This window comes from Lynx canadensis, chromosome D4, assembly GCF_007474595.2.
Source record: "Lynx canadensis isolate LIC74 chromosome D4, mLynCan4.pri.v2, whole genome shotgun sequence".
Taxonomy (NCBI): Eukaryota; Metazoa; Chordata; class Mammalia; order Carnivora; family Felidae; genus Lynx; species Lynx canadensis.
Genome location: NC_044315.2, coordinates 24,975,658 through 24,998,159, shown reverse-complemented (window position 1 = coordinate 24,998,159; position 22,502 = coordinate 24,975,658). Strand labels below are relative to the sequence as shown.

The 22,502-nt window shown below is 37.0% G+C and overlaps 1 protein-coding gene and 1 non-coding gene across 2 annotated transcripts; one reads left to right on the top strand and one right to left on the bottom strand.

The window, feature by feature from the left end:
* Positions 1-1,722: 1,722 nt before the first annotated feature.
* RMI1 (RecQ mediated genome instability 1) lies at positions 1,723-22,498 on the bottom strand. Its single transcript, XM_030292651.2, has 4 exons — positions 22,319-22,498; positions 16,689-16,749; positions 5,520-5,611; positions 1,723-4,464 (listed from the first exon to the last, which is right to left on the bottom strand). Exon 4 carries the CDS (start codon positions 4,425-4,427, stop codon positions 2,550-2,552), a length of 1,878 nt encoding a protein of 625 aa, XP_030148511.1. The 5' UTR covers positions 4,428-4,464; positions 5,520-5,611; positions 16,689-16,749; positions 22,319-22,498; the 3' UTR covers positions 1,723-2,549.
* Positions 10,458-10,560, top strand: LOC115500180. The gene has a single exon (XR_003964430.1). It is a non-coding gene; the product is annotated as a U6 spliceosomal RNA (small nuclear RNA).
* Positions 22,499-22,502: the final 4 nt, after the last annotated feature.

The following is a 22,502-nucleotide window of genomic DNA, read 5'->3' as shown; positions in this document are numbered from 1 at the left end:
GTTATATTCTTTTCTGGTTCTCTCCCATCCTTTGGACTCTCTATACGTTATTCTGAATTTTTTCTCTTCTTACCAAACTTAATTCACAATTCCTTCAGCTATATTTCATCTGGTGTTAAACTCGCTCACTAAATTCTTAATTTTAGCTTTGTTTTTATTTTTTAAATTCCTAATTCTATACTGAATTTTATCCAGAGTTTAACAGAATAAGAGAGAAGCAATAAGTACAGTAAAACATACATAATATTAGTCTGTACAATGTACAGGATGGCATGAAAGTAGGCAGGGGAATTTAACACTTCAATGGACACCTAAAGCTTAAGTTAAGTTGGAAATCGTATGAAACAGTTTGAGAAGGGAGATCACTATGAGCTTGAGTATGAAAACATGAATTATATTCCCCCACATGTTTGGGGAATTATAAATTGATATGACTAAAATTTAGGGGCAGACTAGGTAGGTAATAACGGAGGAAGACTAAAAAGAAGGCAAGGGCCAGATCACAGAAGACCTTACATACTAGATGAAGAGTTTATACCTCACCCTATAAGAAGGTTAACAAAGAAAAAAATGGTAAATTTATTCTAGAAAGGTCATTCAGGCAGAATTATGGGAAAAGGTATGAGGACAAAATAAGGCACAAATCAATTAGTAAATCTACTGGAATATCAAAGCCAGAGAAGACCAGAGCCAGAATCACAGCACCAATACAGAAGGATGGACTAATATGGTAAAGTACTGTACCCAGTCTTCAGGGACTGAATATGAAAAGGAAATAAGGTCTAATCCCAGCTTTCAAGCACTAGTCAGAGATAAGAGTACCACAGAACATTTAGAAGAAAGATAGTGTAGGATAATGCCATCTCATTTAGATCTCGTCTAGTAAAAAGGCTATGCAAGTATACAGAAGAGGTTACTATTAGAGCACATATCAGTAAAATCTATGTTGTACCTTGAACTCTGATTATCATCCTTCAAATATAATGGCAAAGATTTTTAAAATATTTATTACATCTATACCATATTTACATATAAGCATTTACTTTAACTTCTAGATATTTTCCTATTATGTTATTTTAATTAAAACAAAACCATGTTTTCTCTTACTTAAGTATTTGATTAAGGTTTTAAAACTCAAGACACTTTAGGGGCACTTATTTGGCTCAGTTGGTAAAGCATGCAATTCTTGATCTCAAGGTAGGGAGCCCAAGCCCTACACTGGGTGTAGATCTTATTTAAAACAAAACAAAACAAAACAAAACAAAACAAAACAAAACAAAAACTGGGGCACCTGGGTGGCTCAGTTGATTAAGAATCTGACTTTGGCTCAGGTCATGATCTTGTGGTTCATGAGTTCTAACCCCATATCAGGCTCTACTGTCAACATGGAGCCTGCTTCCGATCCTCTGTCTGTGCCCCTGACCAGCTCATGCTCTCTCTCTCTCAGAAAAAACATTTAAAAGAAAAAAACTGAGAATGTTTTAAGTTTGCAAAGACAAAAGATTAATAAAAGTAACTTTACCTTTCAAATGTGACTTTAAAAATTTTTTTTTAATGTTTATTCATTTTTGAGAGACAGAGAGAGACAGAGCATGATGAGCAGGAAGGGGCAGAGAGAAGGAGACACAGAATCCGAAGCAGGCTCCCAGGCTCCGAGCCGTCAGCACAGAGCCCGACGAGGGGCTTGAACTCACGAACTGCGAGATCATGACCTGAGCCGAAGTCGGATGCTCAATCGACTGAGCCACCCAGGCACCCCTCAAATGTGACTTTTTAACAGCAAAATAGAAAAGTGGTAAACCGTCTCCATTAAAAAAACAAAACAAACAAAAAAACAATACTCCCAACAAAACTAAAGGTAAGCTTACATGTTGAGCTAATTCAGATAGTACATAAAGACATGGACAACCACCTTATTTTAACCCCCCCCAAAAAAATATTTACTGAATCTTATATTCAAGTTTTCCATATACAATTCGAAATAAATTATCCTTGAAAATAAGATGTTTAAACCATGCAACATAATCTCTGCAATTGTACCTAGTTAATATATTTGCCTTAAGTATACCAGACAAATATTTACAAAATAAAAACCAGCAGAAGTATTTTTGTATCTGAGAGCCTGACATTCTAATCCACTGGATTAACATTGTTTCCTAAGTATAGTAATATAAAAAAATCTCTTTGGGTACTCAACACATTAGAAGTACAACTATCTATTTATAATTGCCAACTTCCAACAATATGACACATCAGTAAACACCAACACAATACTTTAGCAATCGTTATGTGAAATGACAAGTGAGAAACAAAACTCTCAATAATGATGGGTCACCAAATTCTTTCGTCTAACAGTTATTATAAAAAAAATTTATTTAAGAAACCTAAATACACATTCATGATTAAACATTTTAAAATTAAACTAAAATGTTATAAAATTTCCTTTTTCTCTTTTACAAAACAAAGTCTCAAACATAAAAGGTTAAATTTAATGTTAAATATTTCTTTTTTTTTTTTTTGGAATTGTTTTCTGATACTATCTTAGTAAATTATTTATTCAGCCGCTTTTTTAAGTTCTCAAGGTGTTCCATTTCAACATCCTGTAATGCCAGTACTATTGCTTTAGACAAGGAGGGATTAAATGAAATCGTCATTAGACAACACAAATCTATTAAATCTCTCTGACACTTCTGCAAACCTTCCAGGAACTTTTGGTATTGAAGAGGATCCTTTTTTAACTGTTTCATTTCTGGTACTGAAAACCCTATCAGACTAGTAAGTATCTCATCCACAAAGTCTACATCTAGATATCCAGTACCATCAGAAATCTTTGCTGTTATACTCCAAATGCCACCAGAACTTGAAAGATTTCCAGTTAAGGTTACAATAAATGCTTTGACCTTCACTGTTGTAACTTCCTTTGGTTTGCTGGCCATTAGGACAGACAAATAGATAAAGGGCGGAGAATACAAATCCATGGCTATAGAAAGATTAGTGTTGTTCTCTGATGGTCTTAAAGAACAAGACTGTAAATGATGATCATTTTCACTAGAAATGTGTGAACTCCTTTTTGGTACATAATTTACCAGCTCTCCCTTTGATATTTTATTTAAGGAATGTCCATCTGCACTGCTGAAGGTTTGTTTTACTTTATTACCTGTCTCTGAGTCCTTATCTTTATTTGTAAAATCATGGGGTAGGGGTACATTACTATGAACTGAAAAAACGCTACTGTTTTTGTCTTCAACAGATGGACAACTAAATAATTTGTCTTCATTAGTCACTTGTTCGGATACATTTTTTTCATTCCAATTACGGTTTCCACTTTTGCAAATCAAAGAAAAATTATTTGCAGTATTAGGTTTATGTAAAAATCTCTCTATGCTTTCATCTGGGGTTCTGTTCAAAGTCAATGGCTGTAATTCTTTAGTCTTCATTTGTTCTTTCTGGACAGTTTCTTCTAAAAGCAAGGCCTCCTCCAATGAAAAGTCATCTAATTCCCCATCAGTGAAATGCATAGGTTGATTTGGTTGTTTCTCCTTTGGTTTTGGAGAAATAATATGTCGTGATTCAAAACTTGACTGTCTTGTGGGAACAGTACTTGAGGAACTACCTGTGCTGAAGCATCTTCTTTCTAAGGAGGTGTCATTATTTGCTGCAAGCTCATTTTCATCAAGACTTGCCAAGAGTTCTTCATCAGAAGGTCCTAATGCAGGATCCAGAACATCTGTAATTCCAGGGATGGTCTGGTTACAATTATTTGGTATGACTGAAACTACAGGATCAGGTTCCCCAATTAATCTTGCAAGTACTTTTTCTTGGGCATATTCCTCTGAAAGGGCATCTACTTCTCCTCCCAAAATCTTCACATTTTCTGGTTTCAATAAAAGAACACCAAGACGGAAAGAAATGTTTCCATAAATCAAAATTTTTGTACCTGGGGCAAGATCACTATGAAGAGCTGGAATAGACTGATATTCCATTCCCTGCATTTGTACAACTCCATCAGTTAGTTGTAACATCAACATTCGTGAAGGCTTTGCTTCCCAAGGTTTTAGGGTTACTTGTGTTTCAGCTGTAACTAAGTCATTCGTTGTATTCTTTCCTCTCAACTTTTGTATCTGGGAATATGCAGGTTGACTTACATCAACCAATGAATTAATCTGCAAAGCAAAAAATCCATTCAGTTCTCCTTTTGGAACTTCTAAAATGCAGTCAGGTAAAACAGGATGTTCCAAATCTCTCAGGTCAGTAAGGAGCCACTGCTCAAACACTTGTTTATTCATTTGTGCCTGACTCAAATTAACATTATCATTTTCTTCTTGGATCCAGTTAATACAAGCTTCCAACCACATTAGAGGTACTTTAACATGCCACGTAGCTAAAAGCCAGGTTTCAACTCTTAATGCAATATTAGTTACACTCATTTCTTTTAAAATAAAAGAAATATTATGCAAGTATTACCTGAAAACAAAAAACAAAAAAAATTATAATTCAGTATATTTAAATACAGTTTCTACAATTATCTACAATGCACAGGTATAACCACACCCTTTAGATTTTTCTCTCTTCAACATCTTAAAATTCTTTGACTTTCTACATGGCCAAATTCAAATACCACAAGTAATCCGATTATATAATGAGGAAAGCAAAAGGTTTAAGACAGATATATTCCGATTTGAAAGCTAGTTCTGTCAAGTTACAAGTTCAGTGGCCTAATACAAATTTCTTAACTTCTCTAACCCAGTTTTTTCATCTGTAAAATGTCAATACCACCATTTATCTTCCAGGGTTGTTGTGAAGATTATACAATTAACATTTGTAAAGCATAATGTCAGACCTATGAAAGACACTCAGTAAATGGTAGTTATTATATTAATAACCAGATTCTAATCATTTAAAATTTAGTCAAGAAACAATAGTCGCTAAGGTTGTTTTCCTATGTATAATTCATGTTCTATTAAAATGTTTACCATTAGGGTGCCTGGGTGGCTCAGTCAGTTAAGCACCCAACTTCGGTTCAGAACATGATCTCAGAGTTTGTGAGTTCAATCAAGACTGCGTCAGGCTCTGTAATAACAGCTCAGAGCCTGGAGCCTGCTTCAGATTCTGTGTCTCCCTCTCTCTCTGCCCCTCCCCTGCTCACAATCTCTCTCTCTCTCTCTCTCTCTCTCTCTCTCAAAAATAAATAAACATTTTTTAAAAATTAAAAAAAAAACACTTTACCATTGTTTGCCCATTTAGCACTTAAATATGTGGTCTATGCATAAAAATATAGTAACAATAGACTCTGTGCTGATGTAAAGTATCTCATTTGTTTCACTAAATAAAACTCAACGGTCCTTCCTACGAGATACGAGATAAATGTACTTCTGATTTCTCAATATAAAAGCAGTAGCAAAACACTATTAAACACCAATTAACACTGTGTTCACAAAAGTATATTTTTTCTCCCACAGATCAAAATATCTAAGAGTTAAAATTTATAAAAGTTTTAACATGTCCACAAGAAAACTTACCATTTGGAACAGGAACATATAGGATTTGATGATAGGATTTGGAACTGGTTGTTCAGTGGAGTAATTGTAACCTCTACTGTTCAGAAATGGCCCTGGGACAAGAAGTGGTAAGAGTTATAAGGCAAAGCCACAGAAAGAATCACTGGTCTATGTGTATGAGTGTTAAGAGTTTGGTGGTATGGTTTTGGGGGTTCCTATTATCAATCAGGGCAGAGTAGAGGTAAAATAACAAAAACATGAGGTTTTGAATGAGCTAAATAGAAGCAAGTGACCATGAGAAATTTACACACTCCCTCTTAGTGTATTTCTTTATCTATATGCTTAACCTCACAGGGCTGCTGTAAAAATTAAAGATAGGAGAGGATGGCCCACAGGGCACTGGCACAGGCACATATCTTAGGCAGCTGGGTCAACTGACCCAAAGGGAAGATCCAGCTGAACTCCGCATCCCTACCACCATGACCTGTCAGTCACAGGGTTTACAGCAGCTTCTGTAGGCTGAGAAGTGGGTGCCCAGAAAGTGTCCAAGGTCCACATGCAAAAGAAATGAAAGCTGAAGCAGGCAAAACCAACTCAAGCTGAAACAGAACAGTACAGCCTACAGAGAGAGAAAAGTGTCCAAGGCGGAGGACACTGTGGCTCTGGGATCCCATGGTAGTTGCAGCAGTGGAGACAGCCCAGGAGATGATGACCATCCTCTAGACCTAATTCCAGCAAAACAGGGATGAAGTCCTAGATAACCTCTTAGACTTTAAGACATCAAGCAGAAATCCATGAAAACTACCACATAAATGGACAGGAGAATAAGAAAGAAGTGCCTATTCAAAGGATTGGAATTTTACATGCCTTCATGGAATATGAAATTTTAGCAAAGCTTGAATTATATTCTCATGAAAAGGCATTAAATTATTTCTGTATATTATACAGTAGGTCCTTTCAGTTTTTGGAGAATAACAAATCTAGCTTCTTTATGTGAACTTAAAGCTTACCCTAATGTACAACATGGTGACTATAGCTAATAATACTATCTGTATTCGAAAGCTGCTAAGAGAGTAAATCTTTTTTTTTTTTAATTTTTTTAATGTTTATTTATTTTTGAGACAGAGAGTTAGAGCATGAACAGGGAAGGGTCAGAGAGAGGGAGACACAGAATCTGAAGCAGGCTCCAGGCTCCGAGCTGTCAGCACAGAGCCCGACGCAGGGCTCGAACTCACAAACTGTGAGATCATGACCTGAGCCGAAGTTGGAAGCTCAACCGACTGAGCCACCTAGGCACCCCAAGAAAGTAAATCTTAAAAGTTCTCATGACAAGAAAAAAAAAAATCTGTAACTATATAAGGTGATGAATGCTAACTATTAACTAGACTTACTATGGTGATCATTTTGCAATGTACACAAATATCAAATCATTGTTGAACCATTGAAACTAATATAATGTTTGTATCAATTACACTTCAATTTTTAAAAGACACCAAAAAAGCTTACTGAAAGACTTCACTTTTTTACCTCATGTCTCTTAGAAATTTAATGAGTATACATTATCTGGTCCCCTATGTCTTTTAGCTTAAGCAACATATATCAATACTGACTTTTTCTTTATTAGATGTAGTTTAAAAAAAAATGTTTTTAAAAAAGAAAAGGGTTTAATGTTTTTTCCCCCAAAAGTTTTTCTTGAGGGTCAGGGGCTTTATCTATGAGAAAGTAGTAAATAGTTATTTGTAACCTGTGTTAAGCAGCAGACAGCCTTAAAATAGTCTTTTCCACCTAAGAGTTAGAACAATAAATACCAGCATAATTGTCTGGCCTGCTTTTAGTTTCTCTTAATCAAAATTACTAGACGACAGAATTCAAGAACTGACTACCCGTTATTACTTGGTATGCTGATAATCATTTAAAAGTAAAGACTATCGTGCAAAATAAATAAACAAAACAAAACAGATGGAAGAGCCACTATATAATCTAGTGGTTCAGAATACAACTCTGGAGCCAAATTACACTTATAAACTCTGTGACCCTAAACAAGTGGTCATGTTATTAACAAATGGTTAAAATTTAAAGGAGTTATAGTTGTGAGGATTACATAAATAACATTTTAGAGGAGGAGCTAAAAAAGGTCATTATCATTACAGAACTAGTGAATCTTTACAGTGAAGAAAATGAGAATATATACATATTTTTTTAATTATTGTGATAAAAATAGACCATGTAAAGACTGATTAGAAGACTCTTTAATAAAGACATTCAAGACTATGGCATCCCCGGGGTTCCTGGGTGGCTCAGTCGGTTAAGCATCCGACTTCGGCTCAGGTCATGATTCGCAGTGAGTTCGAGCCCCTCGTCAGGCTCTGTGCTGACAGCTCAGAGCCTGGAGCCTGCTTCAGATTCTGTGTCTCCCTCTCTCTCTGCCCCTCCCCTGCTCATGCTCTGTCTCTCTCTCTCTCCCAAAAATAAACAAACATTTAAATATATATATATATAAAAAACATTTAAATATATATAAGAAAAAAGAAAAGACTATGGTATCCTTATCACAAGTCACAGAGACTGCTTCTGGGCTGAGGGACACCAGAGTACCTCTGAAGTGGAGGAACCACGCTGAAAATAAGGGGGACAAATAAATTCTTAAATCCTAAATACTGAACACACACTACTCTCTACCCTACAAAGCACCCAGAGATACCAGCGACTGTACTCTCCTAGAAAGACTAGAAAATCTTTCTCTGGACAATCTTACTACCCTAAAAGAAAAGACCTAAAGATACTAACACAAGAGGTTCTCCAATTAAACAGCCCATTTTGAGAATGCATCTACAGACTCAGAGTTTCTTTTCTTTTTTTTTAGTGTTTATTTATTTTTGAGAGAGAGGGAGAGAGTGCAAGCAGGGAAAGGGGGCAAAGAGAGAGAGAATCTCAAGCAGGCACCCCACTGTCATCACAGAGGCCAATGTGAGGCTCAAACCCACAAACCATGAGATCATGACCTAAGCCGAAATCAAGAGTTGGACGCTTAACAAACTGAGCCACCCAGGTACCCCCAGACTCAGATTTCCAACCAGCCTTCTAGTTCCCTTCCCTTAACTGCAACAAGACATCTGAGACAATCTTTTTTAAGCATTTCTTTTTTTTTTTTAATATTTGTTTTTTTTTTGAGAGAGAGAGACAGAGTGTGAGTGGGGGACGGGCAGAGAGAGAGAGAGAGAGAGAGAGAGGGGGGCACAAAATTTGAAGCAGGCTCCAGGCTCTGAGCCTCAGCACAGAGCCTGACACAGGGCTCGAACTCAGGAGCTGTGAGATCATGACCTGAGCCAAAGTGGGACACTTAACAGACTGAGCCATTGAGGCGCCCCTCTAAGACAATCTTGTAAAATAGGCACATTAAATAAAAAATGCAATGAAATGACTATGAAGAGAGCCAAAAACTCCAAAAAAGCTATTTTTAATATCATCAGAAAGATAATAATATCCAGGTAATGAGAATCGGATTCTGTAACAAGAAATATTCATAGGACAAAAACAACTCTTAGAAATTTAAAATGATAGCAGAAATGAAACACAGTACACTGAATGGAAGATAAAGTTAATAAAATCTCTTCCAAAAGTAAAACACTGATTTCCAAAGAAATCAATGAAACACAAGGAAAAAGAAAAAAAAAAGCCCCGTAAGTCTAACAGACTAGGAGTTCCAGAAAGACGAAAAAGAGAAAACAAAGGAGGGAGAAGGAAGGATTAATCAAAGAAATAAATTTACAATTTCCAAGACTTAAAGAAAAGAGCTTCCAGATGGAAAGAACCCAATACAGTGAATAAAACAGACATGTAACAAGGCATTATCTTTATGAAATTTTAGACAGGGACAAAGATGCTGCAAGCATCCAGAAAAGGATAACAAATATCAATGAATGCAAATGGTTTTAGATTTCTCAATAGAAGCTAGAAGGTAAATGAGCAATTCCTTCAAATTTCTTAATGAAAATTATTTCCAACCTTCTACCTAGGCAGACTATCAATCAAGTATGACAGTGAAATTAAACATTTTCAGATCAGCACTGTCTAAAACAATTTTTGTAAAGGAGAATGTGCACTGCACTATTATAACAGAAATAAACCAAGAAAGAGGAAGAAATGAGAGGAAAAGCATTATAGCAAAAAGTATGTGCGCAATGTAAAGGCAAACAGCCCAGAAGGTCCAAAGAGAATTTATTTTTCAAGAAGATAAATCCTGTAAGACCACTATTTCCAGGATCTCATGTCTTTTTCTTGGTTTACACTTCTCTTAGAGCATCAATATATCTCAATATAGGGGAGAGATAAAAGTAACTGTAGGAGTTAGGGGTTAAACTGATAAAAATATAGAGAAAACAAAACAAGGCCATTCAAGAGAAAAGAAAGTGTTGTACTGGAAAGATAAAGCAGTACTAGTATACTACCAAGCTTAGTTATAAATAACGTATGTGTTCATAACAGACCCTCTGAATACTAACCTGACAAAAATTTTAACTTAGCTATGCAGATTTTTTTAATTTTTTAAAAAAGTTTATTTATTTATTTATTTTGAGAGAGTGAGCAAGCATAAGAAGAAGAGGAGCAGAGAGAGGTGTTGTACACCTGAAACTAATGTAATATTGTGTGTCAACTATACTCAAATTAAAAAAGAAAAAAAACTAATGGTATGAAAGACAAAATACTGTCCCCCTGAGATCAAGAATAAAGCAGATGGGGGCACCTGGGTGGCTCAGTCAGTTAAGCGTCCGACTCTTGATTCCAGCTCAGGTCACAATCTCACGGTTCATAGGATCAAGCCCTACACCAGGCTCTGCGTTAACAGCACAGAGCCTGCTTGGGATTCTCTTTCTCCCTCTCTCTCTGACCCTGCTTGCACACTCTCTCTCAAAATAAATAAATAAACATTAAAAAAAGAAGAAGAAGAAGGCAGACATCGAACTCACTTCAGCACATATAATAAAATTAGAATGATACAGAATATTAGCAGGGGCCTCTGTGCAAGTATGACATGTAAACTTGTGAAGCATTCCATACTTTTATGAAATAAAAACTAAACAACAATACACACGCAGATGTCTACTCTCAACATTTTAACATTTACAGGAGGCCCATGTGAGTGCAATAAAGAAATAAAAGGTTTATAAGTTAAAACAGAAAAAAAAAAAAAATAGCATGCAGAAAGACATACAGACCAATAGAACAGAATACAGAACCCAGAAATAAACTCTCATAAATACAGTCAAATAATCTTCAACAAGGGTGCCAAGATTACACAACAAAGAAAGGATAAGGTCCTCAGTAAATGGTGCTGGAAAAACTGAATATCTACATGCAAAAGAATAAAAATGGACCCTTATACCATATTCAAAAATTAAAATGGAGATCTAGTGTTTATTTTTGAAAGAGACAGAGTATGAATAGGGGAGGGGCAGACAGACAGCAAAACACAATTCACAGCAGGCTCCAGGCTCTGAACTGTCAGCACAGAGGTAAAATGGAGATCTAAACATAAGACCTAAAATTATAAAACTATTAGAGAAAATATTGGAGGAAAAACTTCAAGACACTGGAACAGGCAATGATTTCTTGGATATATCACTAAAAGAACAAGTAAAATCAAAAACAGACAAATAGGACTACATCAAACTCAAAAACTGTGCAGCAAGAGAAACAATAGAATAAAAAAGCAAGCTACAGAATAGGAGAAACATTTGGAAACCATTATCTGATAAGGGGTTAATACCCAGAATATATAAAGAAGCCAATAACAATAACAAAAAAAAAATTTTAATGGGCAAAAAACACATTTTCCCAAAGATATACAAATGGCCAACAAGCATATAAAAAGATGCACACCATCATCACAAGGGAAATGCAAATCAAAACTGCAATGAGATATCACATCACACACCTCAGAATGGCAACTAACCAAAATAAAACCACAGAAAATAACAAGCGTTGGTGAAGATGTGGACAAATTGGAACACTTACCCACTATTGGTGGGATTGAAAAATGGCACAGCAGCTATGGAAAACAGTATGGAGGTACCTCAAAAAACGAAAAATAGAACTACCATATGTCCAGCAATCCCACTTCCAGGTATATATCCAAAAGAATCAAAGATAATCTTAAATAGGTATTTGCATACTCACATTCACCGTGGCATTATTCACAACTGACAAGGTATAGAAGCAATCTAATTGTTCAACAACGGATGAATGGGTAAATAAAACGTGGTATATAGATAAGAAGGAATATTATCTAGCCTTTAAGAAAAAGGAAGAAAATCATGTCATATTGAATAACATACATTAACCTTAAGGGAATTATGCTAAGTGAAATAATCTAATCACAAGGGACAAATACTGCAAGACTCCACTTACATGAAGTATCTAACGTAATCAAACTCATAAAAATAAAGAGTAGAACTGTGGCTGCCAGAGACAGGGGAAGGAAAAATGGATATGGGATCTCATTCATGCAAGATGAAAAAGTTACAGAGATCTGTTGTACAACAACGTGTATATAGTTAACAATATCATAATTGTTAAAATAAAAATTGCTTAGAGGATGGGGCGCCTGGGTGGCTCAGTCAGTTAAGCGCCCAACTTTGGCTCAAATCATGATCTCACAGTTCATGAGTTCGAGCCCCACGTCAGGCTCTGTGCTGACAGCTCGGACCTGGAGACTGCTTTGGATCCTGTGTCTCCCTCTCTCTCCGCCCCTCCCCCCACTCTCTCTCTCTCAAAAATAAATGGTAAAAAAAATTTTATAATTGCTTAGAGGGTAGGTGTTTTCCACAATAAGAAAAAGAGAGGGAAATCAAGAAGGAAGAGGAAAAAAAGAAAATTACTCCTAAAATAAAGATAATATGAATATTTATCAAGAAAGCACCAAAGAATCTACAAAATAGCTACATCGCCTAATAAATGAGTTAGCAAGATACATCTTTTTCCTGCTCCATTTTTCACACTTTTGTGCTTTTTGTTGACGATTTCACTGTTTAAAATGGTCCCCAGCATAGTGCTGAAGTGCTGTCTAGTGTTCATAAATGCATCAAAGCTGCAATGTGTCATATGGAAAAAAATGAATCTAACAAAAATACATGTAGGATATTTACCCTGAAAACTACAAATTACTGATGAAAGAAATCAAAGACGACCAAAACAAATGAAGAGACCAGCTGTGTTGAAGACTCTATCTTAAGGTTTCAGTTCTCCCCAACTGATCTAGAGATTGATTCAGTGCAATTCCATTCAAAATCCCAACATCTGTTTTTTGTAAAAAATGACAAGCTAAGTCTAAAATTCCTAAGGAAAAGCAAAGGAACTGGAATAGTCAAGATAACTTTGAAAACAAAAAACGAAGTTGAAGGACTCACACTATCTGATCTCAAGACTTGGTATAAAACTTCATAATCAAGACAGGAAGGTATTGGCAAAAGGATTAACACAGAAATTAATGGAAAGACAAGACAGTCTAGATATAGACCCACACATAATATGGTCAATTGGTTTTCTACAAAGTTGCAGTGACAATTCAATGGAAACAGGATAGTCTTTTGAACAACTGGTGATGAAACAACTGGACAATTCATATGCAAAAATACGAACCTCAACCAATACCTCACACTATATATAAAAATTAACTCTAAATGAATCACTGACCTAAATATAAAAACTAAAACTATAGAAAAGCTATGAGAAAAGTTAAGACAAAATCTTTGTGACCTTGGTTTCTTAGAAGTTTTCTTAGGGAGGGGTGGCTGGGTGGCTCAGTCAGTTAAGCAAGTGTCTTCTGCACAGGTCATGATCTCACGACTTGTGAGTTCAAGCCCCGCATTGGGCTTTGCACTGTCAGTGCAGAGCCTGCTTGGGATTCTCTCTCTTTACCTCTCTTTCTGCCCCTTCCCCACTTGTGCTCTCTTTCTTAGAGTAAATAAACTTTTAAAAAAGTTTTCTTGGGGACAACAAAACTATAATTCATAAAAGAAATTAATGAATTGGGCTTTATCAAAATTTTAAAATTCTGCTCTGTGAAAAACACCGTAAGGAATATAAAGCCTTATCGGGGTACCTGGGTGGCTCAGCCGGTTGAGCATGTGACTTCAGCTCAGGTCATGATCTCATGGTTCATGAGTTCAAGCCCCACATCGGGCTCTGTGCTGACAGCTCAGAGCCTGGAGCCTGCTTTGGATTCTGTGTCTCCCTCTCTCTCTACTCCTCCCCCACTCACGCTCTGTCTCTCTCTCTCCTTCAAAAATAAATAAAAACATTTTTTAAAAAATTTTTAATAAAAAAAGGAATAAAAAGCCTTATCAAACTCAACACCCAAAAAACAAATAATCCAGTGAAGAAATGGGCAAAAGACATGAATAGACACTTCTCCAAAGACATCCAGATGGCCAAGCGACACATGAAAAAATGCTCAACATCACTCATCGTCAGGAAAATACAAATCAAAACTACAATGAGATGCCACCTTACACCTGTCAGAATGGCTAACATTAACAACTCAGGCAACAACAGATGTTGGCGAGGATGCGGAGAAAGAGGATCTCTTTTGCATTGCTGGTGGGAATGCAAGCTGGTGCAGCCACTCTGGAAAACAGTATGGAGGTTCCTCAAAAACTAAAAATAGAACTACCCTACGACCCAGCAATTGCACTACTAGGCATTTATCCACAGGGATACAGGCGTGCTGTTTCGAAGGGACACATGCACCCCCATGTTTATAGCAGCACTATCAACAATAGCCGAAGTATGGGAAGAGCCCAAATGTCCATCGATGGATGAACGGATAAAGAAGATATGGTATATATATGTATATATACAAGAGAGTATTACTCTGCGATCAAAAAGAACGAAATCTTGCCATTTGCAACTACGTGGATGGAACTGGAGGGTATTATGCTAAGTGAAAGTAATCAGTCAGAAAAAGACAAAAATCATATGAATTCACTCATATGAGGACTTTAAGAGACAAAACAGTTGAACAAAAAGGAAGGGAAACAAAAATAATATAAAAACAGGGAGGAGGACAAAACAGAAGAGACTCATAAATATGGAGAACTGAGGGTTACTGGAAGGGCTGTGGGAGGGGGTATAGGCTAAATGGGGAAGGGGCATTAAGGAATCTACTCCTGAAATCATTGTTGCACTATATGCTAACTAATTTGGATGTAAATTTTAAAAAATAAAAAATAAAATTAAAAAAAAAAGAATATAAAGCCACACACATGCGACAAACCACAGACTGAGAGAAATAACTGACAAAAGACTTGTACCCAGAATACAGAAGAATCTATACTTAAAATCTAGTAAGAAAACAAACTTATTTGGGGCATCTGGGTGGCTCAGTCAGTTACATTTCCAACTTTGGCTCAGGTCATGATCTCATGGTTTGTTAGTTCGAGCCCTGCAGCAGGCTCTCTGCTGAGTCAGCACAGAGCCCACTTCAGAAACTCTGTCCCCCACTCTCTCTGTCCCTCCCCTGCTCATGCGTATGCACTCATGCACTCTCTCTCTCTCAAAATTAAACATTAAAAAAAAGAATAAAAAGAAAACAAACATGAATAAAACATCTGAATAGACACTTCACCAAAGAAAATATGCAGATAGCAAATAAACACATTAAAAGATGCTCAATATTATTAGACATTAGGGAAATGGAAAAGTAAAATCACAGCTGATACTACACATCTATTAGCAATGCTAAAGTAAAAAATAACTGAGCATACCAAAAATTAGAAATTTCCATACATTGCCAGTGGGAATACAAAATAGCACAGCCACTTTGGGAAACAGATAAGCAATTTCTTAGAAAAACACACACTTACCATATAACCCAACAATCACATTATTAGGTATCTACTCAAGAGCAATGAAAACTTACATTAATTAAAAATCTCTATGTGAATGTTCACAGCAGCTTTTATGGCCTCATGGCCCAACGGTAGCATGTGTGACTGCATAGTAGCTTTAAAACCCACATGTCCTTCAACTGGTGAATGGATCAATAAATTACGGTACATCATTGCAATGGAATACTATTCAGTAATAAAAATGAATAAGCTACTAATAGATGCACTATCATGGACAAATGTTGCTATTTACAGACTGTGTCCCCACCAAAATTCATATGCTGAAACTCTAATGCCCAATGTGAAGGTATTAGGCATAGGGCCTTTGAGATGCGTTTAGGTCATAGGGTAGACCACTCATGAAAGAGATTATGGCTTTCGTAAGAGCTCCCCACCCTACCACCACCACAGAGCTACCTTGCCCCTTTCACCATGGGAAGTTACAGTGAAAAGATGGCTGTCCATGAACACAGAAGTGCGTCCTCACCAGACACCAAAACTGCTGACACCTTGATCTTGGACTTACTTTCCAGCCTCCACAGAAGTAAATTTCTGTTGTTTCCAAGCCACCCAAGTTTATGGTATTTTTGTTAGAGCAGCCTGAACAGACTAGGACAAATGTCAAATGCAGTATGTGAAGTGAAAGAAGCCAGACAAAGACTATACAATTCCATTTATATGGCATTCTGGAAAAAGCAACACTAGCAATAAAAAACAGTTCAATGGTTGCCCAAGACTGACTACAAGGGCATAAAGAAATGTGGGCGGTGATGAAGCTGTTCTATATCATGATCTTGGTAGTGATGGTGATATGCCTATGTTTGTTAAAACACACAGAGATACACACCAAGAAAAACATAAATGTTACTGTACGTAAATTATCTCAGGGTGCCTGGGTGGCTCAGTCGGTTAAGCGTCTGACTTCAGCTCGGGTCATGATCTCGCAGTTCCGTAAGTTTGAACCCCATATTGGGCTCTGTGCTGATAGCTCGGAGCCTGAAACCTGCTTCAGATTCTGTGCGTGTCTCTGTCTGTCTGTCTGTCTCTCTCTCTGCCCCTCCCCCACTCCCGTTCTCTTTCTCTAAGAATAAACATTAAAAAAAATTTTTTTAACTTACCTCAATAAGAAAAACTGAAGGTAAATACCAAAAAACTAGAAATATAACTTTCAAACAAGCTGAGGAAAACAAAGAAAACTATCTAACAGAAGGCACAAACAGCCAACCACCATAAATAGAAACAATAAAATGGTAGAAACATGTCTAAATATACCAGCAATCGTAACGAATATAGATGAACTCACCTGTTAAAAGATACTCTCAAAATGAATAAGCCAAATCCAGTTGTATGCTTAAAAGACAGACCTAAAACAAAATAACATCGAATATAAAATTAATTAAAATAAAGGCATGTTAAAACCAAGCATGATTTCATTAAGCCATAGCTTAGGGACATCTTCAAGACAGAGAGATCTGTACAGCTGACCCTTGAACACAGGTTCCAACTACGCGGGCCCATTTTTATGCAGATTTCTTCCAATAATTATAGAACTGTAAATGTATTTTCTCTTAAACTTTCTTAATATTTTCTCCAGCTTCCTTTACTGTAAAAATACAGTATATACAGTACACAAAATATGTGCTAATTGACTACTTCTGTTATTGGCAAAGCTTGTGGTCAGCAGTAAGTTAATGGTAGCTAATTATAGGGGAGTCAAAAGTTACAAGCAGATTTTCAACTAGGTGGGGGTCAGCATCCCTAATCCCAGCTCTGTTCAGGAGTCAATTGTACTTACATAACCTGATTCCAAAGTGCCATTTGATTACATCTGTTGTCATATTTTTTAACCTCAAAAATTAAGCCAGATCCATGGGTCTTAGGTATGCTCATTCAGTAAGTTACCTATTTCCTCCACTAAAATTTAAACACGACAGCACTGGCAGATGGGCCTAGTATAATTTGCAAAGGTGTTGTATTAATGTAATGATAGTCATTAAGTAAACGGAAATCAGGACAAAGAGTACTTTCAGTTGAGTTATAAATTAAGTGAATTATCAAGCATAAATGCCACAATTACAATTAAGTTGTTTGCAGAATGTTTTGTACTATAAATCACTCTGGGTACAGTATACATCCCTAAAATTATTACAGTACATGCAGCCATATAACACAAATGGCACGTTCTAGCTGAACCTGTTAAATAACAGGAGATAATTTTATGGCTACTTCTAGGAGAAGGAAGGAAAAAATGGGAAAGGAAGAAAGATGGCCTGGCTGTGAATTGAAAAGGTCAAGGCTGGACAGGAAATGAAATGAACAAGGATGAATTTCAGAGACATCAATCCTGGATCCCAGTAGGTACAACTATATAAACAGAGATAAAGATAAAGGTTTGCTGAAAATAAAAGTTAAAACCTATCTGTAAGAGGTTTAGCTTTTTTCAAAATACTTTTACATCTGTAGTATTACCTAAACCTCAAAATAACATGATAGAGTAAGTTCTGTCATCTAGTTAAGTGAATAAAACTGAAGCTTGAAGATTAAGACATATTAAGATCATGTATCAAAGCAGGCCCAGAACTAGAACATAAGTTCTTCTAATTTCCATTCTTATGCCTTTTGCTAGACCCTGTTGATTTATGTGAAAAGGGAAAGTATAGCCAGTCCCTCATTTATATACAAAATCCCACTTACAAATAAAACACATAAAAAAGTCATTCTATAAGAGCACTATATTGCTGTTATAATGAACAGACTTTTTTCAGATCGCATTTAAGTAATAAGTTCCTTTAGTGCATTATAAATTATTTCACGTACAAAGTCAAGTGAAAGAAAAACTTAACATCACCCACTGCATCTATCTTTATGACAGCTTTAAAACAACAGTGCCATGGTTAAGTAATACTTTTCCTTTGCTATAACTACTAAAATACCACATAAAACAATTTCAAAATTTTTAAAATTACAAGCTGATATTCTAAGTCTTATGTATCCATTTATTTTTTTCATTTTTTTCCTTATTTCAAACATGTACCTCCTTGTTAGTGTTGATGAACATGGCAAGCGACAAACTCCTTTTAAATGACAGTTGGGACAAATTCTGAGAAACACAGCTCAGTGAACCACAACTAAATTGTTCTATTAATGTGTGACAGTCCTAATTAATAATTCTCTCCAAGTACTATCCTCTAGGATTTAAATCTCCACTTCTCAAGCTAATTGACATACTATAATTTTATAATAATGTCACCATACTAGGCAAAGAAAAAAATTCTGATTAAAACCCTAAAAGATAACCAAGACATATATAAAACGCAAGTAAATGTGATGAGATACTTAACCCTGTGCAAGCATTCAAACATAGCTAAATTCCAATATTTTACCAAAAAGTCAAGAACGTTGGGGAAAAACTGACTGCTAAATAAACATTTGTTACACAGAATTCATTTAAAAGCAAAGTAAGTGTAGGGTATACTAATCAGAAACATGGATGTAGTTCCCCCCACAACTGCATATTATCATAATTGTAATAAGAAGAGGATTCTATATATAATAGGATTTTTTCCTACATGTTAGAAAGAAATTTTTATTTAAAAATTTAATTAAATGGAAAAAGTATTATCATGTGGAATCTACATGATGAAGTTTACACTGGGTTTCAATAACTGAGCCTCTTCATAATTTAATAAATTGTATTACTTGCATCCACTTCTTTAGAGAATTCTTAAGGTTTTCCTTCCTCTCTTTCTGGAGAAATTGAGTAATCACAGTCACTGCAGATAGAAACAACTTAGAGGGGAGGTGTGAGCTAGGGAGCACAATTTCCCAACCACTCAGACACAAAAGAACAGCCCGTGATCCTCATGAACATCACTGTCCAAGACAAGAAAAACATGGAAAGGTATGTTTCTTAAATTGTACATTAAGAATGTGCATACCATATGATCACTTCTTTTTCTCTCCAAAATGAATCTTAAGAAAGCAATCAGAAAGGACAGACTTAAGTGCTAGAGTGTTTATCATTCATTGTATTTGTATAGGGTGGAAAAAAACAGAAATAATCTAAATGTTCAACAATGGGGGGGGGGGGGAGAAGCAGGGATTAAATACACTACACTGGATCCATGAAATAGGTTATAGTCTTTAAAAAGTTTCTACAGGTCTGTTTAATAACATGAAAATATGTTCATATTTTATTAAGAAAAAGGCCAGGTATAAAACTATATATATATACCTACATATATGTATATATATCTTAATCCCTGTTAATTTTATAATCATGAAAAAATGTTTTCTAAAAAGCTGACTTTATACTCTCTGAACTTGACTAAACACAATAATCTACATTCAAGTTCTTGACTGCAGGAACTGACCAGGAAAGAACAGAGTAGGAAAATCCTATCGTACATCACAAAGACTTAAGCATCTTTGATGTATAAGTTAATTTTCAGTCAGCCTCACCTATTCCCCTTTTTTAAAAAAATATAACAAACGGCAGAAGTACCATCCTTTTGGACACATGTGGCATTTAACCAACAGCTGAGACTTACAAGCACTAACAAATGTTGAAATCATAACTACTCCATGTTTACACTAGCTTCATCTAAAAAATAAAAGTGTCTTAAAACTCATTAAGGGTAACTTTAAAATTCTGAGAAGATATTCTCTGAAAATTAGGGGGGGAAATTATATTTAATGACTGAAATCAGAAGAAGTTATCAGTGGAGCTGTTCGTGGATCTTCCATAACCTACTGTAAGGAAAAGAGAATAGGAAAAGAGAATTCCCTCTGCTATGTGACCTCAGACATATTCCTTAACTTCTCAGTCTTAAGTTTTCTTATCCATAAAACAGATAACCACAACTTACTCACAGGACTGTAGTAAGCTTTAAACTGCCAGCACAAGGTAGGGCACATAGCTGGGAACCTTAGGAAATAGTACTTATATTTTAAATAATCATCCAGCTGGCTAGTGTACAATCTGAATTATATGAGTTCATCTAAAGTAAACCCCAAGGCTAAGTAATACTAGCTCTGAATTCACTGGGAGTTCAAAATGACCATAAAATTATACAAGATAGGAGCCAGTGATGTATCCAACTTGATGGGTACTTTGGCAAGGACTTGCTAAAGTTCTTGAATGAGCAAAAGTACAACACAGTAGTTTGGTTGAAAACAATAGAGGATGAAAAACTGGTGGAAAGAGACTTTCCTGTTCAAGAGCAAACTAATAGTTAAAACAGATAAAGAGGAAACACATGGAAAAAGAAGAAAAAAAAACTCCTTTCGGGCAATACTATCTAGGAAAGGTAAGTAACAGCTTTTCACCAGTTAAGGTCCAGTAGAAGACAGTGAAACTGGGAGAAGGAAGTTCTTAGATAGGGCTGTTTAATTTGCATTCCTGCTCACCACTCTTCACGTTATCAGGGTAGAAACTGATAATTACACCAGAAATACTAGCTTGAAAGAAAGTATCGTTAGTACAGTACCCCTATATGTCCCTTTAAGTGTTAGTGAAAGGTTAGTAAAGGTTTTAAGGCAGTCAATTAAATACTGCAAATTTTGACTGGCAGATGAAATCTCTATAAAACAAGTGTTCTCAACCCCTACATACATGCATCAATTCATGGTTGAATATTTAATAAAGATCTGAACCATATAATATAAAACCAAAATGTGAACTAAGTTTTACCCTCCCAACAAGGCTCTTCGTGAAGATACATTCATCATGGAGGAAGGCGTTTAAAAAAATTACATGGCCACTGAAAGAGACCTTCTCTATAAAGTCCACAATCGCAGACACTATGCTTTTAACAGTATTTAACTGTTAAAAGCCAGTAAATGTTCATGCTTCATGAAGTCCTCGGCTCCTCCAACAAGAGTTTCTTCCTCATTAGGCGAGTGAAAGATCATGGATGAATGCAATCATACCAAAAAAGGTGCTGGTTACATCCATTCTGCAAATTATTCAAGAGGGAAATCAAGTTACAGTAAGATGGAACGGCACATTTCATCACGACAAAATACACATATATGTATTCTGCAAATGGTGGAGTTAAAATTATATGTAAATCACAACATCTTTATGCTTCGACGCCTATTTGGGGTTGTGGGTGAAGGCTGGAGAGTAGAAGAGTGAGGATGTGGCGACTGGCTACTATCAGGCCAGGCGATTTCCCAGGGTCGTCACCGATTCGAAATGACCTTAAGAGCCTTAACAAAAGCAGTCATCAAAGCTTGGCACAAGGGCCTTAGAAGTAACCGAACACAAAGCAAGCGCAAACTTGAATACGCCAGATCTGTGACATATTTGAGGAGGAGGTTTTGGGGGTTTTAATCACTGCGGAACACCGCCACTCACTCGGTCGGAGCTTTAAACAGCTGCAAGAAACAGAACGCGGACGTCTACAACTTATTGTGCGAATCGCATTCATTTTAGGGGATAGAATGTAATACTTCCAGCAAATTTTCCACAGATAAACTGCAGCGACGACACTACCGAATACTTTTCTCACAGGTCCCATTTAACAAAAATGGGGGGAAAGGAAGAACAGAGCGGGGAAAAAAGAATGGTCTCGTCAGAAAGCCTGTGAAGACGCCTGGGATCTCCGGGAGCGCTGGCGGGGAGTCGGAAGCAAGGAGGACTAGTTCTCCGGGACTCCGAGGCCGCCCGGCCGCAGGCAAGCGGACCGGCACGCGTTTCCTGGGTTCCCGTCCGAGCCGACAGCGGGCCGCGAACCGCCAGCAGGCCCCCGACCCGGGCCGCTCCGGCCCGTTACAAACAGCGGGTTTCCGCCGCGGGAGCCGGCGGCGGGCGGGCTGCACTCACCGCCGCGCAGCCCGCAGCCCGGGCGAGAACGGGGGTGCTGGGTGGGAGGGAGACGCGAGTGTGGACTGTGGAAACGGGGGCATTCGTCTGGGCCTAGCACCGACCTGGGCGTCCCGCCTTCCTCTCGCGCAACAGCGGTCCCTGGGCCGCGCGACTGTGAGAACAGGAACCGCTACGGTGCGCGCCCTAATCCTTTTTTGCCTCTTCCCGCCCGATTTGCCGCGCGCTCACACCCCTCCTCCAAACCTAAAAGACTCCGTAGGCCCCGAAAACGCCCCTTCCCCGCCC